At 48.1% G+C, this 19,319-nt stretch overlaps 1 protein-coding gene across 1 annotated transcript in view; it reads left to right on the forward strand.

Moving 5' to 3' along the window:
- PTGER2 (prostaglandin E receptor 2) overlaps nt 1-18,408 on the forward strand; it is a 30,064-nt gene extending 11,656 nt beyond the window's left edge. The window contains exon 2 of the mRNA XM_083167673.1: nt 16,386-18,408. Coding sequence (XP_083023799.1) covers nt 16,386-16,718 — 333 coding nt within the window. The 3' untranslated portion in view covers nt 16,719-18,408. The remainder of the gene's footprint in view (nt 1-16,385) is intronic.
- The last annotated feature ends 911 nt before the right edge of the window (nt 18,409-19,319 follow it).

A 19,319-nucleotide genomic window follows, 5' to 3' on the forward strand; every position in this document is an offset into this window, starting at 1 on the left:
TGAGATTTATTTCATTTTTTGAATGTTTTCATATTCATTGTCATGTGTCAACATGGACACCAATGAAGTGGCACACTTATGTCAACATTTACATGTGTTGACCTTTCTGTGTTGATTTTTTCTTGTGGCGATTCGCGTCACACCCCCCGCAACCCCCCTCCCGCGATTCGCGCACCCCCCGTGACCCCCCACCTCCCGCAATTCGCGGCAACCCCCCACCGGAACCCCTGTGAACCCCGCCCTCCCGCGATTCGCGGCACCCAACCCCGCGACCCCCCCCCTCCAGCAATTCGCGGCACCCCCCGTGATTCGCGGCAGCTCCAGAATTAAATTGCACATGGAAAACACTGACATGACTATGGTCGACAATGAAAAAGGTTGACTTGAGTTTTTGAAGTTTTTTTTTTTCATTTTTTGAATGTTTTCATATTCATTCTCATGTGTCGACATGGACACCAATGAAGTGCCACACTTATGTCAACATTTACATGTGTTGACCTTTCTGTGTTGATTTTTTCTTGTGGCGATTTGCGTCACACCCCCCCCCCCACCCCTTCCCCCCCCACAACCCCCACTCCCGCGATTCACGGCACACACACACACACCTCCCCCGCGATTCTCGGCACCCCACCCCGAGACCCCCCCTCCCGTGATTCATGGTACACCCCCGCGACCCCCCCTCACATGATTCGCCGCAACCCCTGCCCCGTTACCCCCCCTCCCGCGATTCGCGGCACCCACCCCCGCGACCCCCCCTCCCGCAATTCGCGGCACCCCCCCCCCACGATTCGCGGCAGCTCCAGAATTAAATTGCACATGGAAAACACTGACATGGCTATGGTCGACAATGAAAAAGGTTGACATGAGTTTTTGAAGTTTTTTTTTTTCATTTTTTGAATGTTTTCATATTCATTCTCATGTGTCGACATGGACACCAATGAAGTGCCACACTTATGTCAACATTTACATGTGTTGACCTTTCTGTGTTGATTTTTTCTTGTGGCGATTCGCGTCACACCCCCCCCACCCCCCCGCAACCCCCACTCCCGCGATTCACGGCACACACACCCCCCCCGCGATTCTCGGCACCCCACCCCGTGACCCCCCCTACCATGATTCGCCGCAACCCCCGCCCCCGTAACCCCCCTCCCGCGATTTGCGGCAACCCACCCCGCGACCCCCCTCCCGCGATTCTCTGCAATCCCTCCCCTCCCGCGATTCGCAGCATCCACCCCCCCACAACCCCCCCTCCTGCAATTCGCGGCACCCCCCGCGACCCCCCCTCCCGCGATTCGCGGACACCTAAGTTGCAATACAGGGCATCTTTCATACAATTCTAACCATATTTCTCATATACAAACGTTCACAAATTAAGGGGGCGCAGCCCCTTACGACGGTGTGAAGAGCGCCCGTAGGGCGCGATGAATCACCTAGTATATATATATATGTCTAACTACTCCTCACCTCTATGAGGTGAAGTACTGCCCTTGACCACTAGAGGCGACTCGAAGGACCAAATTACTCCTTTGTGTGCTAAAAGATTTCATAACAGAAAGTGAAAGCAATTTTTGCAGGGACGCTGATCTGTTTCAAACTTGCGGGGTATGGAGAGAGGGAGCTGTGAAGACGGAGATTGGAGGAAGGAGCAGATATGGACTGGGGGGTGGGGTGGAGCGTTTGTGGGCTAAAAACTGTCACAGCTCAAAGGGAAAGTAAAAACTGGCACAGCTCAAAGTGAAAGTACACTGCAGAAAGTGTTATTTTGACGGGCTTTTAACTAGTGAGACATAAGCATATAGATAGATAGATCTTATTTCTAGGAGATTGCCGAATACAGCACCCACCAAGCCCCAGGCCACGTGAATGACATCAGGATACACTAAGCAGCCAGCGGTTCTTGTATTGATTTAGTGCTGTACAAACAAGTTTTAGAAAAGAATGCTGGTGATTGTTCTGCTCCCCGGTGGCATACGCCATCACCACAAACACTGGCACCCAGCCTGTCACGTGGCAGTAACAGCTGGCAGGGAATCCAGGTGGGGTGTCCCAGTGGCACCAGTATACGGACACACACACATCAGTGAGTTATGCAGATGATGTTATGCTGTTATAAAACCTCTCACCTGTCTATTATACATGTATAATAGACAGGTGACGTGAATACCAGCTACAGATGTGTCCTCACTTACTGGGCGACTATGCACTATAGGGCTGGATGCAGGGCCATCTTAACAGCAGTGTGGGCCCCTGGGCAAAGCAATGCACTGGGGCCCTTACGCATTCTCCCCTCCTAGGGGTGGGGGGTGCTATCAGCAGCAGCTTTGATGTCCCACGGGTGGCAGGGGTGTTCTATCTTCCATTCAACATGTAGGACCTGGAGCAGTAACTTCTGCTAATTCCTCCTTTACTGGGAGGGTGAACACTACTGTGTGGAAGGGGGCACTGAGCTGAATGAAGGGTCCCTTGTGAATGACTTCCAGGGAGGTAGGGGGTGTTTTATATGCAGGGGAGGGTTGGATAATGGAGTGGGCTTAATATTCGTCATTTTCCGCTGGAATGGCAGCTTGTTTGACTGCAGATATCGCCATTATCTGGAAATAGATTTTTCTTAGCCTTCAATAGTATAAAAACCTAGAGTCCCAACTTTCAGGAGGTGCTGGGAACTTGGGGATCAGAGATCAGGAGCCAGAGCAATCCATTGACAAAAATATAATACTGTACACCAGATGTTTGGAGCTGGAGCAGGGACCGGCTGCTGGAAGGCTGATATCTCTGGTTCTGGGCATGATCGAGACAAGCCGCTAATGTCGACAGAAAGGGGAGAGTCCCAGCTTTTGTAATATACTCTCAGAAAAACTTTTAGTCAAAGAGAACCTGAGAAATATGACTGGGAATTGCAATGAACAGGTCGGATGTGGACTGCTGCTTTGAAGTTGGATATCTCCAGTTCCCCAGGGCCGATTTTCAAAATTCTGGTATCCCTGGAAAAAGGGGATCCTCAGCTATCAGCATAGGGCCCTTATACACCTGGGGCCCCTGGGCAAGTGCCCATTAAGCCCATACGAAAAGACGGCCCTGGCTGGATGGGTGTGCGGGAGACTTGTCCTCCTCTGCAGGGTTGCTGGGAGCTCCACTTGATTTCCAGGAGTCTCCCCGCTGTCCTGGGAGAGAGGAGAGTGTTTTTCATACCTTAGAATAGAGGACGGTGCCGTTACGTGGATGCGGGCTACTAGGCACATCCCCAGATTTAGTTCTGTCCATGCGTTTAGCTGTTACACTGACTTTCAGGCCCACACCATTAGAATTAGCTAGGGCCCTCCTACCTCTATATCGGTCTGTTACTACCCAGTTTGGTTGAACACTGTTGTTTCCAATTGTAAAGTGCAACGGAAACTGCTGCGCTCTATAAGAGACTGTAACTAAAAAAATCCCATATTCTCAGGGTCTGCTCCTTTTCAGAACAGAATTAGGGACCATCGCTAGGTACTATGGGGCTAATTCAGTCCTGTTAGCAAGGCTGCAATTTTTGTGGATGGACAAAACCATGCGGCACTACAGGTGGGGCAGATGTAACAGGTGCAGAGAAAGTTAGATTTGGGTGGGGCAGGGTTGCCTACCCTCCCGGAATGGCCGGGAGGGTCCCTAAAATTACGCGATAATACTAGCCATGCCCCCAAACAGGGGAAAATGGCACTAAATTGCACACCCTCAGTAATGAAAGGTGCCATCTGCTGAGAATAAAATGGGTTACACAGAGAGAGAGGGTGCAAATGCACTATGCTATCATTACATTATAATATAATATATAATAAGAGGTTGTTGGTATATCATTGGCCAGTGATATTGGCCTGCCCACCAATCGTCCAGGTCACCTCTTGTCGAGCAGGTCCCTAACACTATAGGGTCACCACCTGGGACGCAGGGAAACCCGAAACACGATCCAGCTAAGGACCCCCCCATGGCATCACAATAAAGAATAGGGATAGTAAAGTAGTGAAATTATAAGTATGGAGGTCCCTACTATATGTTTAAAGGTAGAGAGTATGTGAAATAAAGAGTGCATACATAAATATGTTTTTTAAGCAGGGAACCAGCATGGACTGCACTGAGACAGAGGCATAATTCCAAGTCCTATTTATTTGTGCATAGTGTCAGAAAATTTGGGGTTGGCATCTGGGCCTGGGGGCCCCGGGCTGCTCTGGCTGGACTGTCTCAGGGCATCACAACTTAAATACACAGTCACTTTTTACATCATGTTTGTCTATTATTTATGTATGCACTCTTTATTTCACATACTCTCTACCTTCAATCATATAGTAGGGACCTCCATTCTTATAATTTCACTACTTCACTATCCCTATTCTTTATTGTGATGCCCTGGGGGGTCCTTAGCTGGATGATGTTTCGGGGTTCCCTGCGTCCCAGGTGGTGACCCCAGAGTGTTAGGGACCTGCTCGACAAGAGGTGACCTGGACGATTGGTGGGCAGGCCAATATCACTGGCCAATGATATACCAACAACCTCTTATTATATATTATATTATAATGTAATGATAGCATAGTGCATTTGCACCCTCTCTTTCTATGCCCCCAAACAGTTCAGTCCGTCCGTGGCCCCGCCCTCAAACCGCCCCTTTAAGCTCTTGGTGATGGCCCCACCCCCCTGTCTTACTGAGCTGGCTGCCTTCCCGGAGAGGGCAGCCAAAAGGTCAGCAAGTATGGGATGGTGTGTGTTCAAACTGAAATCTAAATTGCAGTGTAAGGCCAGTATTCAATGGCCTGGGGTGGCGGGCGGCAGCGAATCCTGTGTAGGATTCGCTGCACTTTCGCCGTGAATCTCCCTGCTGGGAGATTCGCCGGCAGCCGCCCATCCGCAGTATTCAACGCGTCAGGGGCTCTCAGCCCCTGACGGCGAAAATCACCCCCTGTGACGAATAAGCTCCTGGCTCTCTCCCCTGCGCCTGCTACTGCAGGGGAAAGAGCGGAGTCCCGGCGGGGGAGCACACTGAAGCCGCACAGCCTGAGGACGGGTCCAGCAGCAGCAGCAGCCCCGGCGCAGACATCTGCTATCACAGCGCTGGGGCTGCCAGAGGACTGCAACTGCTGCTGGACCCGTCTCTCCCTATTGACAGCTGCTGCCGGAGCACACACTCGGTGCGCGACGACCGCGGCACCGTTCCCCCTGTCACACACACACACAGGAGCTGGATTCCCGGCGGGGGTGCATGCTGATGCTGCTGGGAGCCGAGGACGGGGACGGGTCAGCACTCTGGGGATGAAGCTGGAGACCCGGCGGGGGTGCACGAGGACGGGAACGGGCCAGCAGCAGTAGCAGACCTCCGGCTCCAGCAGCGCTGGAACTGACATCTGCAATCACCGGGCAGGGTCTGCCGAAGCCGGAGGTCTGCTGCTGCTGCTGGAGCCGTCTCCCTACTCATCACACAGGCAGTGTCCCGGCTCTCTCCCATGCTGCAGCTACACTGGGGAGTCCAGGCGGGGGAGCGCGATGATGCCGTCTGGATCACCCACACAGCCGGAGGATGGCTTCAGCAGCAGTAGAAGTCCTCCGGCCAGTGGCGTAGCTCCGGGCACCAGAGATTAGCAGGGCGCCCGGTACCACACTCCCTGTCTGCCGGTCCACCCTCTGGATGCCGCCCGCGGATGGCAGAGGGGAAGAGTGAGCGGGGGTGGCGCTGGCAGTGGAAAGAGAGGAGATGCTTTTCCAGCTGCCAGTGCTGCTGTGCTGTCATACAGATACACTGACAGATGCAGCACAGCCAGCAGCAACCACGGAATTCAGAGCCTGCTGCATGTCCGTGATTGCTGCTGGCTGCGCTGCCAGTGTATCTGTATGACAGAACAGCAGCTTGAAAAACATCTCGTCCTCTCTTTTCCAAGGCATGTGCCCCCTGCCCCCTGTAGTTAAGAACAGTTTTTCTTTTATGCAAAAGACCCCCTGACCTGGGGCCAGGCGTAGCAGAAGCCGGCAGCAAGGACTACCTGAAGCTGACGCTGCCCGCTTGTGCTTTGGATGTGGTGGGGAAGAGCCGGCGGGTGCAGTGTGGGGATCGAGGCAGTCAGGCAGGCAGCCGTAGCGCAGGAAGGAGGAGACGGGAGCCGCAGCAGCACAGGGTGCGATGGTACTGATACTAGCTTGTGTACTATTGATGTGTGTGTAGGGCTCTGTGTGCATTGTACTATAATAAATCAATAAACTCTGCCTCCGGCTCCAACAGCCCCGGCGCTGACATCTTCTATCACCACGCTGGGGCTGCAGGAGCTAGGCTCCCGTCTGCATTACACGTCCCCATATGTTGCCTTCCAATGTGACAGCACCCGCATACCTCCCCGAACCCCCCTCCCCCCCGGCGCAGCTCAGCTGGCTGTCAGTTCGGTGAGGGAAAAAAAATCTAAATAAAATAGAGGTGCTTGTAAAGCGGGGAAAAAAGTAAGAACCTTCAAAAAAAAATTAAAACCTGTTTTTTTAATGACATTAAAAAAAAAAACCAATAATTTTACAAGTACACATCACAGTTCACCTAAAAAAGATGACGAATGCTAAACGGAGAATCATGGCGAAAATCAATGGAGAAAGCAGTTCTCCATTTGAGCATTGAATACACTGTCGGCGAATTCCACTAAAAACCCCATTGAAAATCACTGGCGAATTGTGGAGAATCATTTACGGCGAATCGGCAGACATTCGCTGTTCATTTGTGGCGAATTGCCTCCATTGAATATGGCGAATTGTTTTTTCTAACAGAAAATTCGCCGTTAACCCAGCGAATTGCCAGATTCACTGAAAAAAACCGGCGAATCTGAGGCATTGAATACTGGCCTTAGAATAAAGCAGCCAGTATTTACCCTGCACAGAAACAAAATAACACCCAAATCTAACTCTCTCTGCACATGTAACATCTTCCCCACCTGCAGTGCACATGGGTTTGTCCACTTGCAAAATTGCAGCCTTTGACAGGTTTGAAGAAACAGACCCTGTACAAAAGGCATGTCCAAACTGTGGCCCTCCAGCTGTTGTGAAACTACACATCCCAGCATGCCTTGCCATAGTTTTAGCATTCCCTAATAGCAAAACTGTGGCAAGGCATGATGGGACTTGTAGTTTCACAACAGCTGGAGGGCCATAGTTTGAACATGCCTGCTGTACACCATAGGCTTACCATGCTATCCCTTTAAACCAGGACACATGAATTAACAGGTCCTGTGGCTAGCTGACTATAAGCCTGCAGGTCACCTGGTTTTAATTAGCCACGAACCTGCATAATCCATGAGTGTCCCAGTTTAAAGGGCTAGCATGGTAAGCCTATGTATACCCATGGCTGTGTATATGGCTGATCAGAGACAAAATACTGTATATTTTGCTATCTCTGCTTATTACGATCATCCTGTGACATGTAGTGCACCAGTATCATACAAACACACCGCACGCATATCTCTGTGCTCCGCTGTAACAGCCAAGCTGGCGAGCTGCATGGAAACTGCGCCGCAGATCTATAAAACGCAGGCGGAGAGCCGGGAAACTAGCAATCAGAGCTGGATCGCAGCCTTGGTACATAAAAATAAATGTTCCATCATAAGGGGATGAGGAAGAGATGGGCGGAGGTCAATCATTATTTTTGCTTAGAAATTGCTTTGAAATACATATTTAGTAATGTGAAAGTGAGTAAGTGCTGCAGCTGTGTACAGTAAGTGTATGGTCATCTGTGAGTCAGGGATGTCACTAGCAGGGCCTGGCTAGGAAACACTTACTGCGCCCCCTCCACCCCAGTGTCAAACGCAGGATTTCTAGAGGGGGGGTTTCCACATACAGTCCACAGTCTCCCGCTCTGCAGGATTTCTTCCCATTCGCACGCCTGCAAATTCATTCACAGCAGTGCGCAGCAGCGGGGAGATACTCTGGCGGGGCAGCGTTTAACTTGATCGTTGTGCTTTAAAGATTCCCACCCCAGCAATCAGGCCCATTGTACCGATGATAAACTGACCACCGGGGGAGCTGTTGCACTGTTTGCCAGCCTTCACTGATATCTAAAGCTGGGTGCACACAGGGGGAGATTCAGCTTGGGTCGGTAAGTAGCGTACATTTACTGCTTATCAAGCAATTGAACGCCGGTCAACAGGCGAGCCAACACACGCCACCCACCGCCCTGTGAAAAAACGCTGGTTCCGTCAAATCATTTTTCCCCCGTTCGCAAATAAAAGTCAGTTGAAATTGACTACGGCAGAGAACGAGGCGGAGGCTAAAGCCATGGGGCAAATGTTATGAATGGAACAAGAGATATCATCATATGACCGGACTGATGTACACGACTCTTGCGGGGACACAATGAGCTCACACATTAAAATTTACGTGTAAAATTTAGCAATATGTTAGTCCCTTGTGGGGCTGATGCAGAATTGAATGTAAGTAGGTCACAAGCACGTCTGCAAGGTATTTTGAACTCAGGGGAAAATGTATTAACGTGGCTGGTAAAGAGCTTTTACTGCCGGTTATGCTTCACCCATTATCTATCATTATCTATGGATATCTATTATCTAAGGAATAAGGTAACTAGACCTCACCATACAGAATATTGTTCCACATAGTCCTCATACCTGTCTAAGCATTTCTCCTAACAAAACACCAAGCCATTTATCCCAACATAAAACATAGCTGCCTACCCTCCTGCAATCTGCAGGAGACTCCCTGAAATAGCAGCAATCTCCCCCTCTCCCTCATTAGTCTAGCAATCTCCCTCATGTCACCTAGCCCACATTACACTGTTATATTTTTTTGGTAAAAAAGGAATGAGAGACAGATACATTGACATTGAATCATCAGCACCATTTCCCAGCACTTTACCAAGTTTTGTAGCTCTTACTAACTGCTTTGGGGCTCATCTACATTTGGATATAAGTCATTTTAAAAGATTCCTCTCAGATGTAGCAGTACACACCCGCGCTTCTAGGTGCCACGTTCACAATCTCTTTTCACAATCTCTCCATATATGGAACTAGACACGCCCTTTGGGTGGACCATGACACGCCCCCTCAATGGGGCGCTGTGCAAAATTCTATGTAGTCTCCCTGAAAGTAGTTTTCAAAAGTAGGCAAGTATGCATTAAATAAATGGGTCAAGATAACCTCTCCTCCCCAATCGTATTTAAATGGCTTTGCTACAATCCTCCGCAGATACAGAATACGGAGTGATGTACGGGGCTTAATCGGACATATATGATAAATATTTATATTTTATCATCAGTATTCTCTAGAAAAGTTTCGTTTTCAGTTCAGCGGAGAATATTTGGGGGATGACTGAGCCACGGAAACCTTCTCTGATCATGTATAATATTTACACAGGACAAAGTACAAGTCTGACTAATATAAAACATTCTTTTGCAAGTTGGGACATAATAACAATGTAGGCGAATGAGAAGCCGCAAGACACATTATACCGCGTTACTTTGCCAAGTAGTAATACTTCCAGTCTTCCATGTACAATAGTATTACAATTATCGGAAAGTTGAAATATACTTTAATATATTTTCTCTCACCGACACGTCACCTGTCCTGCACACAGTGTCAGCGACCGTCCAATCAGACGGACCAGTAAGTGCAGCAAATATGCCGCCTGCCTCCAAAGCCATTACTCTGAGCTGGTGGAAGGATGGAACGGTCTGCTGCAGCGCTGGCAAAACCGGTCCCGAGATCTACCAACAGTCCATGTTTTCCAGGCCACCTGTGGATCTGTAGAATGAGATGGTTAGGAACAAATACAGCACTGGTTTCAAAATGTGACAGTAATGACTGCACCTGTGCACCAGTTAGGATGTCTGGAAAACATGATCTGTTGGTAGATCTCAAGGACCGGTTTGGCCAAGTCTGGTATACAGTGCGTAGATTTACAGTCAACAGGTCAACACCAAAAAGTAAACGTGCACTATGTTGACCAGGGAGAGGCCTGGGTCCCGTGCCCTCCTCCCCCTCGCAGAGACCGGGCAGTGGGAGTACAGAGGACAGGCTGCCGCAGCAGTACAGCCTCTCTCCCCCGCTCAGCACAGAAGCAGTCTGTCCCCTCTCTCCCTAAGGGCCAGATGTATCAAGCTTCAAAAAGTGATAACATGGTGAGTGATAAACAACTAGCCAATCAGCTCCTATCTGTCAAGATACAGGCTGGGTTTGAAAAACATCAGGCCGGTTGTTTATCCCTCTCCATTTTATCACTTTTGAAGCTTGATACATCTGGCATTAAGTGAGTGTCCCACCTGCCGGATGGTGGGCCACCGGCACACAGCCCGAACCATAAGCAAATTATTATAAGTTTTTTTTAAACATGGGAGTGACCACGCCCCCTACTATTGGCCATGCCCTCTAATGTTGTTCACGCCCCCTTTTTACCGGGGCTTGGCAGACCTTTCAGCATAGACAAAAGGTAAACACGTACAATTGGGCGACATGGAAAACCTCAACATGGCTGCGGGAAAGCTGGACTGCAGAAGTGTCGCTAATACTGCTTTTAAACTAGATAACCCTAAGGTTGGGAATGCTGCGCTAATTTATTACTGTCTCTTTTAGAGATACGCCATGAGTGACCATACGTGCAATGACAAGATGGAGACTGTCTTAGAAAAATATCAAAAAGAATATTTATTACATATAAATCTCTTGAATAGTAGGCGGCCGCCTATAAAACAGCAATATTTTATATAAATCTAATATAAAAATCAAATATAGTAATAATGTGCATATACTTTATAAAACCATACACATTGATGAGCTTTGAAATTAGATGTTACTAGGTATTTTTCAAAATAATGATAGATATCTCCGATTTATAACATCGATGTTTCCGAGATTTTTGGATAATAAAGGTACAAAATGCCAGGTGGGGGATAGTATCCCCATGGGGAAAATAGCCAAGCTTGTACCCACAGTGATGCAGGGCCACGGCACTTCACAGCGGGGAGTCTCTCGGGGTAAAAGATACTTTGTATTAGGGCAGTTCTTTATATATACTGGAGGTGAGTATGTGGTGTTTGCGTATCTCACCTAGATCTCCAGATAGAAGTGTCCTTTTCCCTTTTAGGTTTTCACGGAGTGTCCCGCCGTTAGACTTGCCTAACGCGTTTCGCCCTCCAAAGGGCTTTTTGAAAAAGCCCTTTTGGAGAGCGAAACGCTTTAGAAGCTAGTCCCCGCGATTGGATATAACTTTTTTCCAACAGATCTGGACATTTGGTACACATTGCCCTACTTAAAGAAAGTTTGCGGATACAAAGCACCGGCTCCACTTACATTTGTGTTGAGCCGCCAAGCCGGAGTCACCTGATGGAGAACGCCAGCAGGAAAAAACCCGACAAGCGTGGGTGAGAGACACGCTGACACCGGGGGTAAGCTGAAAAAACGCTAAGTGCAATACACCCGACTGCACTCCCCCGGCCAAACTCCCTGTCATACTGCACACGGCGGGACACTCCCTGAAAACCTAAAAGGGAAAAGGACACTTCTATCTGGAGATCTAGGTGAGATACGCAAACACCACATACTCACCTCCAGTATATATAAAGAACTGCCCTTATACAAAGTATCTTTTACCCCGAGAGACTCCCCGCTGTGAAGTGCCGTGGCTCGGCATCACTGTGGGTACAAGCTTGGCTATTTCCCACATGGGGATACTATCCCCCACCTGGCATTTTGTACCTTTATTATCCTAAAATCTCGGAAACATCGATGTTATAAATCGGAGATATCTATCATTATTTTGAAAAATACCTAGTAACATCTAATTTCAAAGCTCATCAATGTGTATGGTTTTATAAAGTATATGCGCATTATTACTATATTTGATTTTTAAATTAGATTTATATAAAATATTGCTGTTTTATAGGTGGCCGCCTACTATTCAAGAGATTTATATGTAATAAATATTCTTTTTGATATTTTTCTAAGACAGTCTCCATCTTGTCATTGCACGTATGGTCACTCATGGTGTATCTCTAAAAGAGACAGTAATAAATTAGCGCAGCATTCCCAACCTTAGGGTTATCTAGTTTAAAAGCAGTATTAGCGACACTTCTGCAGTCCAGCTTTCCCGCAGCCATGTTGAGGTTTTCCACGTCGCCCAATTGTACGTGTTTACCTTTTGTCTATGCTGAAAGGTCTGCCAAGCCCCGGTAAAAAGGGGGCGTGGACGACATTAGGGGGCGTGGCCAATAGTAGGGGGCGTGGTCACTCCCATGTTTAAAAAAAAAATTATAATAATTTGCTGGTGGTTCGGGCTGTGTGCCGGTGGCCCACCATCCAGAAATAAATTAGCACAGCATTCCCAACCTTAGGGTTATCTGGTTCTTTCTGTGTGGAATCCGAATCCAGATTTCTGGCACCGGATTAAAATACAAATTATATGCCTAAACACTTGAGCATATAGAACGCTGCAGCTGGTACTATATACATATTTATATTTTATTTTAATTTAAATTATATATACATTGCATACTCACAGATATATTAGCGTCCGATCAGGTCACCGAAATTCGATGACCATTGGTTTGTTTTGAACTGCTTTTAAACTGCCTAAAATATCCCGGGTTAGTGCACATGACCGCACAGCAACCCGGGACATTGGGCCTCATTCATACATGCTCGCTGGGCTGCAAGTGTGTTCGTACGGACGGCTCATGCATGCGCGGTCATCCAATAATCACTCGGGCCGCAAACTCGCAGCCCAACAAATGGGTCTGAATCAGGCCCATTGCACAGTGGAACCGCACTCAGGTGGAATTACCCCGTTCGAGGGACCTGACATTTTAACCTGGCTAGTGAGCGGGGTGGAACATGGATTCAACCGAGTATACACGGTCAACCCAGGCCGATGATCTCATCTCCCAGTGCCGGTTCTAGACCCGCCTCCACTGGTGACACTCGCCGGCATTATTAGGGAAGGCAATGTAAAAGGGTCACAAAGTACAAAATCCCTGGTGCGACCCGGTTGTTTGATATAAAAGCGGTATATATGAGATACTCCATATGGGCACCAGATGGTATCGCCAGCATGGTGAAGGATAAAGTACTAGCCCAGTTGGATCGATATTCCCATCACTCTGCAAGTCGCTTACTCTGGATCCAGCATAAGACCCCCAGACCATCTCGCTCCCTCCGCATCTGACACCTGGATTCACATGGTGTTTACTCAGTATGAAGCAGCTTGTAAAAGCCACATCTTCCTGTGTAATAAATAAACTGTGTAAATAACTATACACTGGGGAACAAGCCTTTCACCTACTACACGGCGCACACACACCCTGCAAGATGCACCAAAAGTTTCACAAGTCTATATTTATCCACCCCTCAGCCTGATGTGTGTCTTTTGTTCAAATTTTGGGGCGTGCCTCGAAGCCAGGCCCCTGATTTGTGGACACCTGTGAGCGGCAGCTCCAAAACCATTCCTGGGCCCAATGCATACAAGAACTGTACTGTCAATGTAGTTATTCACGTCCGTGCGATCAGACCTGAATCAGACCCAATCTCTGTACTGAACCTCATAACAGCAAAAAGTAAAATTAGAAAGCAGCTAGTGCGTACATCCATGTTATCTCTACAGGGAACGGTGCTCCTTGCTTTGAGATGTTCTCTATGAGGAGAGAAAATAACACCATGCTGCACTGCAGATGGGGCAGATGTAACATGTGCAGAGTGCTAGATGTGTCCTAGCTTACATGCAAATTGCAGAGTAGGACTTAAGTCGACATGGCTAAGTTTGACAGAGTCAGAAGGTCGACACAACATTAGGTCGACAAGGTGGACAGTCAAAAGGTCCACATTTTTACCGTTGGGTTTCTGACCACACCCCCATTAGAGGAAACCACTGAATTACAGAGCACTGCAGAAACATTTCCTAATTAGCCGGATCTTTTATTTGTCAGGCACTAAGGTAGTCAGAGCGGCAATACCCATTACCGGGAGGCAGATAACATCCTGTAGCTGTGCAGACCTATTTACAGATGAGCCAGAATGAGCGTTATGGTGGTTTCCCAGCCTCTCAGAGCTTTCCAGCCACAGCGCCCTTCCTGTGTCTGCAGACATCTAACAAGAAGGAATTATCTGCATTATTTATTCATGATAAATCCGGAGTGTAAACTCTTTAACCGGCAATCTGCCGACGGGCATCCGCAGGGCTGGCAGACATCCTAGAGGTCCACAGTTTTAATAGGCCGACACCAAAAGATTGACATTCACAACGTCAAAAAAAGATTGACACACTCAAAATGGTCAACAGACAAAACGTCGACTTAGTAATGGTTGACACAGGAAAAGGTTGACATGAGTTTTTCGTGATTTTTTAAAACATTTTTGGGACTTTTTCATATTCTTCCATCAACGTGGACCACAATTGGGAATGGTTAAGTGTGTTGAGTGCAGCAGTAGGGAAGCGAGCCATGTGAGGGTATGCGGCACACTATTTTAGGGTCTACATGCTCAGGTGTCGACATTGACTCATGCTGACATTTTACGTGTCAACATGCACATGGTTTACAGACAAAAGGCTGACAACAAGCAAATTGGCAATTCCTAACCTGTACATGGATCCTCACTTTGGCGCCTATTCAGATTGATTTGGTCGGGCGCAAATTCGCAACGGGACCGATGTTTTGCGTATGCAAATGCGCAGCTGCTTTTCTGCTCATGTGCATACGCTGGGAGCATTGCGAACTCGGCGCTTAATCTGTTCACCGATTCCACGCTCCCTGCCTTTCAAGCAGGGGGGGGGGAGGGAGAGGGGTGTGGTGTGCTGGCCAGGGGCATTACCATATACATACGCCCAGCATTTCAAGAAAACACTTGGTGTACATATGGTAATGCGGTCAGGGCGCACGTGCAGGGAGGCGGGCAACTGACATAACCGGATGATGGCTGCCCGGCCATATCACTGCATTTCTTCATTCATATGTACGAGTGGTCTGGACTACCCAAACATATGCATGTGCCTTTCCCATCATTCAATGGTCGGCGACCATCAAAAGATGGGGGAGGTTCCCACTGGCATGCGAATAGTTGTTTATGTAAAACATCCATTCGTGTTCCGGATGAATGAACCCGGCATGCGAATGGGGGCGGGCATAGTACCATTCACCGGGCGTGTTCTGGATGACGAGTCAACCAAAATAAGGGCCTTTGTGTACCCCTCACCATGCTTCGAGCAAAGTGTCTTTCTCTGCTAGCGCTGCGCCCAGCATGTTACCATGCACAGTCGTATTCCACGTGGATGGTAGAGTATGAATTAAAAAAAAAATTTAAACCAATCCTGAAAAACTCATGTTGACCATATGCTGTGTCGACCCACAGCCGCTGCAGCTGCTTAGGGGCTCCAGAATCTGGGGGGCTCCAGAATCTATAACAAACTTGAGCAAGACTTGTGGAACTTAATGCAAACGGCAGGTGCTCAGCCTCCAAGGCGGCACCTTAATACGTTCACCTGAGGTTCAAGACAGTAGGTATTGGTGTGTGTGGGTGGTGGTGGTGGGGAGCAATAAGCTGATGTATTACCTAGGGTGCCCAGAAACCCAGAAACCTTGCACCGGCCCTCTGTTGATGATTATCATGTCAACAGTTTGACCTTGTCAACCAACAGTGGTCAGCTGATTGATTATCGACCTAGTAGAGGAGCTGAAGCCTTGGTTCATCTGGTGAACAGTATTCTAGAGAATGGAGAGTTTTCAGGGAATTCTTATATGATAGCAGTGGAACCAACTGTTACCTTGATGGGATTGTACATTCTTATATAGTCTCATTGTCAGGGTCGTAGAGTGGACAACACAAGGAGAGCGTCAATCCCTTTTGGGTACCACTGCTTGGAGGCCCCATCGCCGGGTTTACAGTTCAGGTTCCAGATTGCGCACTCTACAAATACTGTGGTAGTCCATTCATAGGGTCTCTTTGGGAAGCAAGACCATGGATTAGTGGCTTGTCACACCTTTCCAGGTCCAGCTTTACCATTGGACAGGTTTAGGCAGCTGACTAGGGGTGCCCCTGAGTCTATCATAAAATTAAGGATGACCTTGAGAGAGGCATCCTTGTTCAACATAATGGTGTGGAACTTCTAAGACGTTACCTCCACATGTTCACCTGTGGTTTGTGGTGGGAGAGTCATCTCAAGGATGCCGAAAAACCTTGCACCATCCCTGACCTTCGGTATGGGCCACTACCTCTGGTCCCTTCTTGCTCCATTCCAACAATGCTCATTATTATGATGGCACTAGCCAACACAACTACTTCTTTGAGAACAGCTCCTCAGATGGGAGGTGTTAACAATGTTATATACAATTTTCCTGCCTATCTTTAGGTGGTTAGATGTTAGTAGACATCACTTCTGATGAGACATCTGTGTTTATTTTGCAGGTCCAGGCCTATCTAAACAGAGTTAAAGGCGATAAAGGAGAAGACAAGATGGACCTTCTAGCTCTCAGGTTCCTGTCCATGAATTCTATCGTCGACCCATGGATTTTCACCATATTACGGCCCTCAGTTCTCAGGCTGATGCGTTCGGTCCTATGTTGTTACAGCCCGTTGAACATCAAGAGTATCAGAGGGTCCCCATCCCTCAGCAGTCGGCTGTCGACCAAAACCAAGCTAAACTGCACCGACACTACATACGGGATATCCCAGACAAAACAGTTCAGTAATGAGGACAAAATCGCCTGGAGAGACCAAATTCCAAACCTAGAGACGTAAGCCGCTATCCACGGCAAGCAGTGGTTGCAACTGAATAACATTATGAAGGCACTTAGAGGTTCATAGAGGTAATCTATCAAAAGGTGAGGCTTAATGTGGTAAAGAACATTATAAGCTGAAGATCATGGTAGATTGCAAGCAATTCTGGATCAGGGAGACGGAATGGAGTTTGGTTGAGGGGTGCATTGGAGAGATAATCACTATACTGTAGGCGATAAATCCTTATGCCAAAACACAGGAAGACGGTGTTTTATGTCCTTGTTAAACGTTTTTAATGTCTGTTCCAGTGGCGGATCCAGGGGAGGGTGTAAAAAATGTCAAAAATGGGAGCCGCACCAATTGGTCAGTTTGGAATGGCAGTTTTGTGGAATTTGCCCTTACGCTGGAGCCTCCCGTGGTCTGGTCTCTTAGCTAAAATCCCGATATTGGTGTTCTGCTGCTTGAGGGAAGGACTTCAGGAGAGATCATAATGATTTGTTGCTTACTTGTGTAGTAACTACAGTACAATAGAGCCTGATTCATCCGGAATCACTTACCATGGAATTTTTGTTTGCAAGTGCCGAATAAGTAAGTCTAGACTCACTCAGCGATGCAAAGGCCGCTGAGAGAAGGAGGCCGCTAATGATGTCAGCGCCCCTCCATCCCAACGGCCCACGGAACGCCTGCATTTCCTGGGGCACTCCCTGAAAACGCTTTGTTACTGCCCCCAAAAGGTCGCAGGGTTTCAAATCACCCTTCGCACAGACAGACCGCATGCGCAGTTGACCGGTAATTACCAGGGCTGTGAATTCGTAGCCCAGTATATAGGTCTAAGTTGGCCGCATAGTATCACCCCTTACCGTTATATTGTCACCCACAGCAAAAAGATACGCAAAAAGTACTTTTCTTACAGTCCATGGTAAAAAGAGCATCATTTATCCTACAGGGCGACACCAAATCTTACAGCAATCTGCAATCAGAAGGAAAGGACTCGTTTAAGGTTATATCGTTACCGGTTACCATTAAGTAGACGATTAAATTTCAGATGTTTAATCAATTGGGACTTTAACAATCGTTATCAGACCAACAGAGTGAAAGAGGGACGTTTACACTAATGCTCAGTCGGGGGCAATACCCTATATATATCTACACCCCCCGCCCACTTACATACACACCACAACTAATTAGGCAATTGGAAGGTTCCAAATAGCTTCATTAGTCCAATAATTTTGACATTTTTCAAACTCGCTGGATGCGGAGAAAGGGAGCTGTGAAGACAGATTGGAGGTAGGAACAGATAGGGATGGGGGGAGGGGGGAGAGTTTGCGGACTAGACAATATCACCTAAATTTCGTTAACAATATTAACGTTCATATCGTTAACAATATATCGTCTAATGTGTATGGAGCTTTACCACAAATGAGTGTGTGTGTATACGTCAGTTCATTATGAATTGTCGCAATGTTTCACAACTGGCAAATACAGTATGTTATTTATGGAGGAATAAACCTGCGTCCATTCATCCCTTACATAGAAATACAGTTTATAGTTCCTGTCTGAGCGCGGACCATGGTCACTTACATCCGATGTTACTACAAACCTATCGATCGTCTACATTCCATTACTGCCAATATGTACAGCATGAATGTTATTTAATTAATGTCTGTCGGTTAAATGTGTTTGTTTTTTAAATAAAATTGTCGTGAACAAACCATGTATTCGGCTGATCATTGTACAGCGATGCGGGAAGCAATTTACCAATATCTATTACTACAGAGGCAAAGACTGGTTGTAGAGTGTTTCCACGCTGTGCACACTGTGGGCAGTGCGGAATTACACGCCATTTAGTCACATCTCTTCCAGTGTGATCAGCTGTGTGTGACCAATGGACCCGGCAAATGTGACCAGCTGTGTGTGTGTCCGATGGACCTGGCCAGTGGGATCAGCTGTGTGTGTGTCTGATGGACCCGGCCAGTCTGATCAGCTGTGTGTGTGTGAGTCTGATGGACCCGGCCAGTGTGATCAGCTGTGTGTGTGAGTCTGATGGACCCGGCCAGTGTGATCAGCTGTGTGTGTCCGATGGACCCGGCCAGTGTGATCAGCTGTGTGTGTCCGATGGACCTGGCCAGTGTTATCAGCTGTGTGTGACCAATGGACCCGGCAAATGTGACCAGCTGTGTGTGTGTCCGATGGACCCGGCCAGTGGGATCAGCTGTGTGTGTGTCCGATGGACCCGGCCAGTCTGATCAGCTGTGTGTGTGTGTGTCCGATGGACCCTACCAGTGTGATCAGCTGTGTGTGTGTCTGATGGACCCTACCAGTGTGATCAGCTGTGTGTGTGTGTGTCTGATGGACCCTGCCAGTGTGATCAGCTGTGTGTGTCCGATGGACCCGGCCAGTGTGATCAGCTGTGTGTGTCTGATGGACCCGGCCAGTGTGATCAGCTGTGTGTGTCCTATGGACCCGGCCAGTGTGATCAGCTGTGTGTGTGTGTCTGATGGACCCCGCCAGTGTGATCAGCTGTGTGTGTCCGATGGACCCGGCCAGTGTGATCAGCTGTGTGTGTCCGATGGACCCGGCCAGTGTGATCAGCTGTGTGTGTCCGATGGACCCGGCCAGTGT

The sequence above is a fragment of the Crinia signifera genome, chromosome 12, assembly GCF_055691185.1.
Source record: "Crinia signifera chromosome 12, ASM5569118v1, whole genome shotgun sequence".
NCBI lineage: Eukaryota > Metazoa > Chordata > Amphibia > Anura > Myobatrachidae > Crinia > Crinia signifera.